The following is a 12,725-nucleotide window of genomic DNA, read 5'->3' on the forward strand; positions in this document are numbered from 1 at the left end:
ATCCCGGCTTCCCGAGGAAGGACGCCCGTCGGGGGTCCGCTCCCCTTCGCCCCAGCGGGAGAGGCTGCCCGGGGTGGCGGCAGCGGCCGGCCAAGCAGCGGTGGCCATCAGGTAGGGGCAACCCCGCCGAGCCCCCGCGCCGGCCCCGCAGCATCCCGCGCCGGGCGGTGCGCGTACTCACGGCTGTGCGGGGCTCCGGTGGGGCCGGGCGAGGACGAGGACGAGGAGGTGGAGGCCGGGCAGGTGAACCCTCGCGGCAGCTGCCTCCCCGGCCGCTGCTGCTGGAAGCCGCCCGGTCTCTCTACCCCCGGCCTCCGGCAGGGTTTGAGCCCCCTGCGCCCGCTGCCAGCGTGGGAGGGCGCGGCGGGGCTGCAAGCGGGGGATCCGCTCCGACCGGCTCTCGGGAGCGAGGGAGCGAGCGAGGGAGGGAGGGAACGAGGGAGGAGGCAGGAGGCAGGACAGCTCCCGGCCCCGGCCCGCCCTCCGTCTGCGGCTGCACCGAAGGGAAACCGAGCCGTGCCGGCGGTCGGGGTCCTCCGCGCCTCACTGTCCGGGAAACTTCGGAAGCTTGCCGGGGAGCGTCTGTCCTCTGCCCCGAGGGGCGCTCCGGTGGAGGGAAGCGTCCCCGTGCGCACCAGCTGGATGGCGCGGACCCTGAGACCCGATGACATCAACCCCCGGACGGGGCTGGTGGTGGCTCTGGTCAGCGTCTTTCTGGTGTTCGGCTTCATGTTCACCGTGTCTGGCATCAAGGGAGAGACCCTGGGAGATATCCCGCTGCTGGCCATCGGGCCGGCCATCTGCCTGCCGGGTATCGCCGCCATTGCCCTCACCAGAAAGACCGACGGCTGCACCAAATGTCCCGAGAACATGCGTCCGTGCTGTAAGGAAGTCAAGGACCGGGATGTCATGGAGCTGCTAAGAACCCCCTCGGACCTGGAGTCTGGCAAGGGAAGTTGTGACGAGCTGGCCAGGAAAGCTTACCGCAAGGACAGGAGAGGGCTGAGGGGAGAGGACACCGTGTTCATCTGCACCACCAGCACCACCGCCGCTGCCACGGCAGAGTGCAAGAGGCTCACCAGAAAGGTAGAGCAGGAGGAGATGCTGAAATACCTGGAGAGCTGTTACCCAGAGATGCCAGAGAATGTGTTCGTGGGAGATGGCTCCACATACAGTGCCTTGGAGAAGAAGAGCTCTTCTCCCAGCAGGGACAGCACTCCTTGCCCTGACATTGAAGACAACATTTTTGTGGCTCCTAAAGACAGTATCATTGTCTGCTCTTACAAGGATAGCAGCCCTTATGACAGGTACTGTTGTTACATAAACCTCACTGGAGTCAACTCAGACCAGGAGACCATTGTGTGAAAGATGCATACTTTATATATATATATGTATACGAGAACTGCAACTTCAACTTCTTGATAGGGGATAATATAGCTGACTGCATGGGACAATCCCGATACTATTTCAATTTAACATGTTATATGACTGATACTCAAACCTCTTGTGCCTGAAATACACTTTCTGTAAGTAAACAAGCATGTTTAAAGGTTAAAGAACTCAATTTTTCATTTTGGAAAAAAAGAAATTGCATTTTAATTTCATTTTCTCCCTTTTCCTCCCTTTTGTTTTCCTGCTGCCTATTGCACCCAAGCCTGTAGGCACACTGAGGGCAGCAGTGGCTGTCAGCTGAGATCAAGAGCTGAATGAAACTCTGGAGCTGTCTGTAGGAAAGAATGTGGTGCTCTATGGCTGAATAAGTGTTTGAAGTACTGTCACTTCCTTTTGGGAGGGCTTGAGAGATGTCAGCATAAACTCCAATAGCTGGCTGATGTTAGGGAATGTAGAAGTCATTTTTCTCCCTTCATCCTGGCAGGATTTTATTTTCCTTTGTGTCAAGGAATAGATACCCTAACCCCATGGGCTCTTCTGAAAGACTCCTTGGAACCAGATGGGCTCAAAGAACCAGATTAGGCTTTCAAAGACTAACCCATCATCAATAGCATGAACATAAAGGTGTTAGCTTAATTTTCCACTGGTCTTGAGTTCACTGGAATGTTTCTAACACTTTTGGGTTTTAGAGGCATACTTGACAAGGAGAATGCAACATTAATATGACACAGTTCTTGCAGAGACTAGGAGCAGATGTCAGTGAACTCAGGTCTTTAAAATATGTTTCAGTACCTCAAAAATCGCTTCAGGAATAGACTTCTGTGAGTAATGTTCAGAGTGGGATCTGACTCTTCTGAAAATACATTTTCTTGTGCCTTTTCTAAAATTCCAGATGTTTCTGTATGGGGAATGCATGGTGACAGTCCACTCAGGGGTCTCAAAGCCATGCTTTGCTGGGAGAAGGGAACAGAGGACCTGACTGATAGATGTTTTTGTCACAGCTTATGGATACATAGCAAGAAAATGTGACGTGAGTAATGAGGATTAACCACTCAGATTCAGAGCCTGCAGTTTACATACTGAAATACAAATCCTGGCTATTCTGTCCAACACTATATTGCATGTTCCATGCTGTGCATAAACATCTTACCTGACCTCTACGGTGTAGGTAACAGAGATGTGGTGTAACACAATGGGCATGCTAAGCAGCTACGCTAAGTGTTAAGGACTTAGGGTAATGGTTGCTAAAGCATAGAATAATTTGCTAGCATCTCACAAAGCCCCAGTTCCTCTAAGTAAACTCCCAGAACTCCAAAAAGTTCTTGTGTGATGCAAGTCTTAATAATTGTTCCTACTTAGCTGGTTTTTGTCAACCATAAGTTGTACTGGAGAAATGTACTGAGTTACCAGAGTAGGAAATAAGAAAAACAGCCTTTCATTTATAGCAACCTGAGATGTTGTGCAGAAAATTGAAAGGAATTTTGTACTCAAATGAGGCTTTCAATGCCCACTGAATTGTTTGGAAAGTGAATGTAAATTTTATACATATATTTGTGTGTATGTATGTGTTTGTTTGTTTGTTTGCTGAGAAACTTGCATCAAATTGTAACAGACAACGAGTCTCTGAAGAGGTCTCCAGAAGGAGGAAAATTTTTTACATTGCAGAACTTGGTGTCTTTCAGACCAAATAAAATGTTAACACTTTGGCCAGGCTTTGGTGGGGCATCTGGATACTATTAGGATAAATTCTAAAACACTAGCTAGTTTAAGTCAGGCAAAGACTGTGAATAGGTGGTTACAGGCCGCTCTGCTGCTCAGGCATGCAGCAACAGTACTGTGGTAATAAATTAACACCTGCACTCTGCACAGCACAGGTTTTATCCAATGAGCAGAGGAATTCTGCAAAAACAGACCCTCTCCCTGACAGGTTCAATTTCCACATAAAAGTACTCAGTTGTTGTCAGCAGCTTGCCTCCTGCTTAGGATTAGTCACTGCAGGACCTTATTCTGCAATGTACAGAGCAAGTCTTTACTGGCACTAGGAAGTTTGATTTCATGACCTCTGAAGCCAACAGCTAAAATACTGCTGATGAACATGATGAGGAGTAGGGTCTTTTGCTTTCTGTTTCTGAGAAAAGCAGGTGAGGGTCTCACTGGGGGTGCTCAGCATCCCTGAAAATCAGACCCACCATGCGAAAACAGGCTACTGGGTCTTGCCTGCTGCCTTTGACAGGGTTGTGAGTAATCGCTTGCCTTGCATAAGAGAGCAAGGCACCAGCCTGCTGGGAACCTAGATTTGTACAGTTCTGCAAATATAGGAAGCAGTCAAGTTTTTCCATTTTGTCTAGGATTAGATGTTCTCTGTCAAAAGTTACATGGATTTTTTCAAGACAAGACAGCAAACTCTAGTGACAAATGGAATAGTAAATATGTAACTTGATATACAGACATGCAGATCTGAGTCATGTGCTTTATTCCATTCTCAGTGTAAAAACAAGAGAATGCTTGTATTAAAGCAAAGTTTAATGGGAGTGAAAACTTCCCATAATACAGAAAGAGGTATAAAAAAATGTGTGTTTAAAATGTGATATTTACAGGCAATGTCATCCCTCCATGCATTCAGCTGAGGTAAGATTTCATAATAAAATACAACTTTAAGCAATATTTCCAGGCTAATATACCATAATCCACTAAATTTGTTTATTGAATGTGTGAGAATTTGAAATTAGAGAAATAAATTAATACTGCCTCTGAAACTTCTTTCTTTATTTTTCCATTCTCTCCTGCTAGTTTAGCAGAGAATGAAATGGAAATGGATTAACTTGGCCATTTTAAAAGCATGAATTTGTTAATTTGAAAATGAAAGGGCTTTAAATTTTTTGGTTTTTAGGGAGGGTTAAGTGTTATGGGGGCTTGGTTTGGTTTGTTTGTTTTTGTTGTTGGGGGGTTTTGTGATTTTGGTTTGGTTTATTTTTAATAAAGTGAACTTTTTACAGTTTTGCCAGTAGAAATCTATTGCATATTTGATCACAGACATCATGACAGCACTATCAAATTTTTTATACAGATAACATTCCCAGATCAGAGAGCACCTTGGACTTTATTTTCATTCAGCTCATGTGGACGCCAAAACTTGGGGTACCCGTGCTGATCAAGTACCTGAGCAAGCAGGAATAATCACTTTGCTTTTCAGAGGCAGCTTCTAGTCAGAATTTGGCTTCAGGATACCACATCTTGGGGAGTGATTCTAAACTGTGACCAGAGATGAGAGCTTCTTTCTGTTCTTGCTATAAAAAACCGCCAGATCAAAGTCCCACTTCTCTCCTCAATGCTCTCTTCGAAATAACACATGAAGTTGTAGGGGAGCTCTGTTTGGGGGATAAAAGTCTTAGGGGATAAATGCCTTGTGAACCACATATTGCTTGGTCCTAAAGTATGGATGACATGGTGTATAAAGCATTTAAAGGAAAACAGTAATTTGGACACTCAGAGAAGTTTCCTAAGATATATAAACTTTATTTTTGGAATAGCATTTATCATAGTGCTACAGTGTAGTATAACTTCTTTTAAGAGACAATATGATATGCAGATCAACAAAAGGCAATTTTGTGTAGCTTTGTTTAAACTTCTGTTGTCACAAGTAGTATTTCTCCAGTCGTACAAGCTGATCACTGTAAAGTCTTTAACAGACAATTTGAAGTTTTAATCAGCATGCACTTTGTCCTCCTGAGTGCAAAATAATAGCTGGTCCTTTTGGCCTGGAACTGAACAAGCGAGAGGTGAGTGTGCTTAGAGTATGTGTCCCTCAGGACTGGTATTGTATTCTTGATCTGCGTTCTGCAAAAATGTCATACGCTTGCAGAGGCAGTTCCTCCCCCTCTGATCCAAACTCTCTGCAGTTGTGCCTCCAGTAACTATTTATTATGCTGTAATTACTGGAGTAACAGCTATTGTGACCCCCTCTCACCATTTCTGCTGCTATAGACCAGACTTGGCAGACTGAGCTCCTGCTTTTGGCCAGGGTGGTAGAATTTGACCCTACATCATCCATCCAATCTAAGCTGTTACGTTGAGACATTCAATTATATTGTCAGTTCTTGCAGCACAAGCTTGGAATTTTGTGATGGGTTAGAGGTGGGTGACTGTCGGGCCACCGAGCATTTCCAACCTGATTTTCATGTGCATGTAGAGACTAACCTATTTACTTGCAGAGCACAATCAGCACACGGGACCTTGACTCTCAGCATGTTGCCAGTAAAGCCATGGCATAGGAAACTTTTGAGTCCTGAAAGGTTTCTATCTATGCTTCTAGTATCAATTGTATTAAAACTTGTGGAGGAGTTTCCTAATATGTAGGCTAGAGGTGTTCTCTTGACACACAGCATGGGGCATCAGCTGCAAAGCAGCTCATGCTGAGCCCGTTTCCGTTCTGCAACCAGTCTGAACATGCAATCCCTACTGGGAGAGCTGTCAGCGGGTGTGTTACTTCTCTGGTGGTAGGGGCTCTTTTATGTCTGGAAAACACAGAGAGTGGATTGAGAAGTCACTTTTCATGCACCCTGGCAAGCTTTCATTGGCAAGCATTACCTTTAATTTAGCAGTCCTATCAGTGGTAGAATTTCAGACCTTCTGTACCATTACCAGATATGGAGATGCAGTTTTCATTAGTTTTTAAATCTTTATGTATTTTGTGTTCAGAACAGTTGCATGGATTAGCCTTGTGTCAGATACACAGAAGTGCTTATGCTTAATGTTTTTGCTTACAAAATGTACCCTGAATGGGTGTGTGTATATATGCTGTACATTTGTCTGCAAGGGCAGGAAACAGAATGCACAATCATAGCAACATATTAATTTAAGATCTCCTCAGAGGTGTTTTTCCTACACCTTACCCAACTTTTCTGCCTCAAGCTTGTTGGTGCAATTTAAAATTTCTTCTGTTCTTTAGGAGAAAAAAACTTTTTCTAAGAACAACTCTGTTGTGGCTCTTTAAGAACACATAGTTCTTCCAACAGAGTTAAGACATGCCAGGTCTGTGTTTCAGTATGGCCACCGGGAAATCCTGGTAATTGAAATCAGAATTTTTCCAGTGCTTTGCATTCAGCATTTCCTCAAACCATTCATAAAAGCCCTGAACCTTTAGTCAATTCTGAAAGATTCAGTTCTAGCATTTTTTTCAACCTGAAGTGTCCTTTTCACTCTTTAGGGAGTGAAAAAAGGGTTAACCCCTTTGAAAATCTGGCTCTGTACTCATATATTCTAGTAAGAGTAGAACAGAAGAGGTCTTCATGAACGCAAAAGAAACCAAAAAGGCATCACACACACAATTTCATTACTTTGTCAGGTTAACTGTGTTAAATTCTAGTCACAAAGGCAATGTGTTTAGTGCTCTGTTCCATGTGTGCATTGTATCTTAGGTAGCTTACCCAGATGGCTCCTCAGGTAGAGACAGAGAGTGTTTTCCTGCCCGAAGGCATGATACAAGAACTACAGGAAAGAAATTACCCTGTAGTAGGGAGCTGGTTTTAGATCTCACCAAAACACTTATTTTCCCACCATTGTTTTTTAGTATGAAATGCAGCAGTAATCAGCAATTGTGCACAGTCATGAACATAAGGATGCTCCCACATTAGCTTCGTATTTGGCGCTCACTGGTAGGAAATACTTGTTTTGTTGCTGTTGAAATCCAGGGCAGATTTCACGAAGGTGTAACACGAAGCATTTCACGTGGACCTTGAAGGTCAAACTTAGTGCTTTATGAAAACTGTTGAATCCAGTCTTTGGAATTCAGTTCCAAAGAGGATAGCATATGTGTTTAAGACATAGTGCAGTGGAAAGGTGATGTACAAAAAGAAGGTGGGGGAGGTTGTTTTGCTGTGTGAACCAGAGGACTGTGGTTACTGTGCTATGGGACATTAAATAATATCATGTAGACTCATCGGTGTTCTTAGGAAGGTTTCAGTCATTAGGATTGCCACTCAAACAAATTCTAAACACCCACTCTTTCACATTTAAAACTCTGGTCGTTTTATGTCTCTACATCAGAAAGTGCATTTAAATTTAAACCAAAATTTACACTGGGAGGAAAGGCAATTTTCCCATATTTTATTTGGAGAGAATATTTTATTGCAAAGCATTTTATCTTTGAATTCCAATTTAGAATTTTTAGAAAAAAGTACAATACAACGTTTTATACTGAAGTAGGGAAGAATTGGGAGAGGAATTAGGAAGACGAAGTGCTCATTAGCTGAAAAGCAGATGGTACTCAGCTGGAGTATAATCAGAACAATCTTGCATAGCCTTGTCTTTTTACAGGTTTGAAAGGACAGCCCCAGAAAGACACTCTTAAAGAAACCAAAGATTTCTACTTTTGAGGTCAATTCAGATGGAAGGGCTATTAGTAATTTTTAGGGGTCTGAGTGGGTGGAAGAGATGTTCTACAAGCTGGGGAAATATCATACTGATCCGACATAGATCTTAAAGAGATGCTGCATCCTTTGACAGCACAGTCAGGCTTAACACTCATTTTATGCCCCTGCATTGTTTGCAAAGGACACCTGATTTCACTTCACTTTTATTTAAATAAATTAATTTATTTCATTTGACTAATTAGCTGTACAAGGAAGCAGATAACTTTTTTGTTTACAAAAAAAAAGGAGCCTTGGAACCAGAGACCCCCCACACACACACCAATAACAAACTAATTAAAATATGTTTGCTACCTAATCTAGGGGATAAAGAATAATTTTTTGGTGGCAAAACACAGTCTTTTTCCAATGCCCATGGTGTGAATAAAATCTAGGAAGTTTTACACTTGGAAATACATTAATGAATTTTTGGCTTTACTTGTTGTGATTTTTTAAAATATTGTGATTATTCAGTCTGTTCCTCAATATTCAAGTTTAAACAATATAGTGAAGGTTTATCAATCTAATAAAAGACTTTCATAAGTCAGTTTTTGTGTTGTGTGATTTTTTTAATGTTCCTGCCTGCATTCTCACTGCCAGGTAGATAGAACTGCAATAAACAATAATCAGAATGCACAATCTTTCCATAAAATCACCACATCATGAATAGAGTGTTACTATCCTCTGTATTATCTTGCGTGACTGTAGAAAATGAATGGCCACTGAGTGAAGAAATGAAGTGATCTATAAAGTACATACCACCTTCACTTCTTCCGCTCTGTTATTGCAATTGCTTTCCCTTTTTCTGGCAGGGGTATAATCATCAAGAAAAGGAAGAACACATCACATACTTCTAGTATAGAGTACCATTTTAGAAAAGAATGCTTGCTAGAATTAGCTGACTAGCTCCAAATCTGGGATGTGAATCTCTGTGGATTTAAAGCATCTCACAGATGAGCACTGTGCTGGTTATCATACTTCAGCTTTATCAGCTGGTAAATGCTTTCCTGCATCTGAAATATGGCTGTAGTCATTGACTACATCTGTCAAAATGTCTGAAATTAATCTTAAAAAAATCTTGTAAGTTGACTGAGGACACTTCTGTTTTTATCTGTAATGTTCACTACTGTACTTCTATCTTCCAAATTCGGTCATATCATCACAGTCATCAGAAAAACAGACATTAATAAGGACTACTGCTTGAAGTTGCAGGAAACATATGACAGATTCAACGGTCCTGAAAACAATCTAGTTCTCATTCTGGAGATGCTCTGTTTGAGGAGAGGATCAGGAAGTAACAATAAAACTGAGGTAGGCTGACACAAGCACTCTTCAAACTGTACCTCTTTTACAGAAAACCACCAGGCTCTAAGCCTCCTGAAGTCAGCAAGAGTCTCTGCTGTCTTCAGCAGAACTTGAATAGTACCCAAGGACTTGTCAGTGGTGGAAGCTGTCAATACAGCAAGCTTTCTATTGGTCCCTCATCACTCATTTATATTTAGAAGACTTTAAACTCATAAGACATGTGTTTTAAAGTTTTTATTCTACAGACAACATTAAAATAAAGCAGAGGAGTTAAAACTGTAATATACAGACAAAGCATATGTTTTCACATCCACATTTGATACGGATATGCACCTTTTAAATAAAAATGTAAACAAATCCAAACTAATTAAAAGAATAATGTAAACTATTTAATACAACATGAAGCACTATAATACAGCAGAGAGTTTCACAATTTCTAGATAGCATTTGGATAATGGAAATAGTTGTATTAGAGGATATCTCTGGACTACTGATAACTGAAAAGTTTATTCTGCTAAGATTACAAAAACAGTAAATTTACTGTACCTTCTAATATGAAAATTAAAAACAGAGAAAGGAATTTGGAAGCCTATAAAAAATGTGAAACCAATTAAAAATTTTGATTTTAAAAAATTTGGCAGGACTCTATGTTGGGATCTCATGTGCCAAAGTCAGCTGTGTCTGTCTCCCGTGCTGAGATTCTGGTTCCATTCAGAACCATTCTGTATCCAACATGGCAGATACAGAATGTCACACACTTCTTGAGACATAAATTCACTCAGAATTTTCTACGTCTTTTCTATGTATTTTGAAAAAATCTCCCATAATTTGGAAGGATTTAACTTTCTACCTCTGTTAGGCATCCCTGAAAAATCTATCATTACTGCTGCATTTAATTCTCACAGAAGCCAAAGAAAGACTGTAGTGTAACCCTCCTATCACTATCACAATCACACAGCACATACTTGCAATTAAAAGTTGTGGCTATGCTACCTACATGGGAACATGAACAAGCAGTCAGTTGCTTGTTTAAACTGCACAAATTTATACCAGAAAAATTGCAGCTTCATGCATGTTTTTGTACTTGTACCTAGGATCAGGGACAGACTGGAGGGTAAGGAAGCAGAATAAGCAGGAGTAAGTGGTGCTATGTCACTCAAAGTCCTTCCTTTTCATCTCCTCCCAGTTAGCTTTATCCAGTCTAGTTCACATTATGGTGGAACGGCTGTGACTCTTGATATCCTTTGTCTCTGTTTCACTTATGCTGTTAGATTGTTTGCTAATCAGTTAAACTGGAACTGGCTAAACTCTTCAAAATATATTAGCCCTGAAAGGTCAGTGTTTAAAGAAAGCCAACACCAGCAATGCTCACAGAATCATGCTCATCTAGAGATTACTCCACTTGTAGTGATAGTTCTCTCTTTACAGGAAATGCTGGCTCAGGAATGACCTTTCCTAAACTGTGTTCTAAATTACACAGTGACTCAGAGGGCTGCCTGATTTCACTGACAGACAGCTATCCAGCAACAGTAGGTTCACTGCCACTTTAATCAAAGCAACTCCATAACATCAGCTAATGTTAAGAGTTGTTTTTCAGAGAAATCCCAGAGCGGCCAAAGACAAGAGCAGCTGTAGTGAACTTTATCCTGTTTAGTAACAGTATACAATGTCTTGCACTTCTCTCCCAAGATTTTTATGTCTCTGCAACAAGATGGCAGGTGTCACTAGGAATTGGCTGCATGGAAACAGCAGACTTAATTCTTTTTTCTATGCCCCAGACCATGGAGATTAAATGAAAGCAGGAGTACGGATTCTTGTTTCAGTTTGTATCCACTATAATTTCTCTGCTTCATCCTCCTCTTTTGATGGATCTTACTTTGTCACACAATACACACCTCATTTTTCACAGCACAAAACCAACCACACCCATAAGGTTTCTGATACCACTAAACAGCAACACTATGCTGTCTCCTTTCCTGTAGGAGCACCTCACAGGCTGGAATGTCCAGCCAGCTGATTTTGAAGTCATGGTGGCCGCTGGCAGAGGATTTCCCATCAAAACTAAATCAAGAAGTAACATTGGGAGCTACCTTCTGCCCTGGTAGCTGGTGGGGCAGTTCTATGTATTATTCCTTAAGATGAGTTTTTTGCTTTTCTGTATTTTCAGCGCCATTTCTGGGAGAGACACCTGTTAATAAAGCCTGAGCTAATACATTCACAAGGCCAAAGGGGTGTATTATCTCTTTTCTAATTTTCTAATTTAGCAGGATGACCTAACAGACTGAAAGCAGAAGGGATACTGGAGTTAATGAGTGACTAGGAAGCAGGACTTCAGAGAGGATCACCGGGAAGGACAGCTGGTATCGGACTATATGAAGCTCTGTTGGCATCTTGAGTAGTCACAGAAGGGCTGGTGACTGCCTTCTGGGTAACAGAGGCTTTCTTACCTTCAAGCCAGTATGTAACCATATCTCCTTTCCCCTAAGAAAGAATATTAGTCATGAGGTTATAACACTATCCATTATTTATGAAATAATTTTCTTACTACAACTCAAAACAAATCCCAAAATGAGAAACATGTGCCTGTCAGCCACTTTACATAGAGGAAAAATGAGGCATAAAACCTTTCCTTAAAAGATAGTAGCAGTAGTATCAGTTAAAACAATTCTTTGAAGTCCCTTTCAAAACAGGGTCCACAAGTATGTTAATTCTCTTGTGGAACTCACATGATGATTTGTGATGTCTCTGAAAGACCTTTTTTTGATTTCAGGCAGTTGTGACAGTGAATGTGCCATGCAGGACTTCCAAGCTTGACTAAGTCCTTCATCTCTGACTTACCAGATTTGTCCCGTGAACATGGAACTGGTCCTGCCTTAGAACTTGAACATGCTCTCTTCAGGCACAGGAATTAGTCTAACCAAAGCACTTTGAGATGTAGAGGACTAGAAGATACAGGGGGCTGCATGGGTTAAAATTTAGGGACTCCAGAGTACTTTCACACTCTCCTCTCTGAAAAGCTGAGTATAAATGTTGCATACACACCTTGACTTGTAAATTCCCACGGCATACTAACACAAACTCTCCAATCTGCTCCAACAGCTGGTACGCCCTTGAACTGCACTGTATTTTAAGAGCTGGAAAGAAAGATAAATATCATATTAGCAAGCAATTTATACATCTAAGACAGATCAATCTCCTAAAGTGTGTCAAAAATTTCAAGACTCATTAATGAACTCCCCCTTGGGGTTTTTTTCAGGTCTTTGCTTTCATTCCTTGTTATTTGTTATTTGAAATGTTTGCACACAAGCTCCAGTATCCTGGACTGTTTGTGAGAGCATCTCAGGACAAATATGGAGCTTTCAACAAACACTACTTTCACATTCTGCATCTAAAAATATTTCTGTAACTCTTCACAGTTGTCTGTCTGTGCTACTGATGAGCATCCTTTTCATCTGGTGAAGAAAACCATACACAGTTCTACCTCCTGATAAATAAAGAGCCAGTGCTTTCTTTGCATATATAGTTTTCAGCAAAGTCTAAACATTAAAGATACAGCCATCCTTGCTCTGACTCCAAACCTGTAAATTAAGACAGTTGGAAGAGACAATACTAACATAATTC

At 41.6% G+C, this 12,725-nt stretch overlaps 2 protein-coding genes across 2 annotated transcripts in view; one reads left to right on the forward strand and one right to left on the reverse strand.

Annotated features, from left to right (window-relative positions):
• Positions 1-452: 452 nt before the first annotated feature.
• TMEM215 (transmembrane protein 215) lies at positions 453-8,346 on the forward strand. Its single transcript, XM_042015254.1, has 2 exons — positions 453-1,526; positions 4,460-8,346. Exon 1 carries the CDS (start codon positions 643-645, stop codon positions 1,363-1,365), a length of 723 nt encoding a protein of 240 aa, XP_041871188.1. The 5' UTR covers positions 453-642; the 3' UTR covers positions 1,366-1,526; positions 4,460-8,346.
• Positions 8,347-9,323: 977 nt separating this feature from the next.
• The window catches only part of LOC121658379 (atrial natriuretic peptide receptor 2-like), a gene marked incomplete at its 5' end in the record, with an annotated part of 37,418 nt that continues 34,016 nt past the window's right edge, over positions 9,324-12,725 (reverse strand). Inside the window, 2 exons of the mRNA XM_042015253.1 lie at positions 9,324-11,585; positions 12,147-12,238. Coding sequence (XP_041871187.1) covers positions 11,436-11,585; positions 12,147-12,238 — 242 coding nt within the window. The remainder of the gene's footprint in view (positions 11,586-12,146; positions 12,239-12,725) is intronic.

This window comes from Corvus kubaryi, unplaced genomic scaffold (assembly GCF_017639235.1).
Source record: "Corvus kubaryi isolate FWS band 111438036 unplaced genomic scaffold, C.kubaryi_AGA036_p1.0 split3-37296, whole genome shotgun sequence".
In the NCBI taxonomy this organism is placed as follows: Eukaryota; Metazoa; Chordata; class Aves; order Passeriformes; family Corvidae; genus Corvus; species Corvus kubaryi.

Coding starts and splice junctions, on each gene's coding strand:
- TMEM215 (XM_042015254.1), top strand. CDS start 643: ATGGCGCGGACCCTGAGACCCGATGACATCAACCCCCGGACGGGGCTG.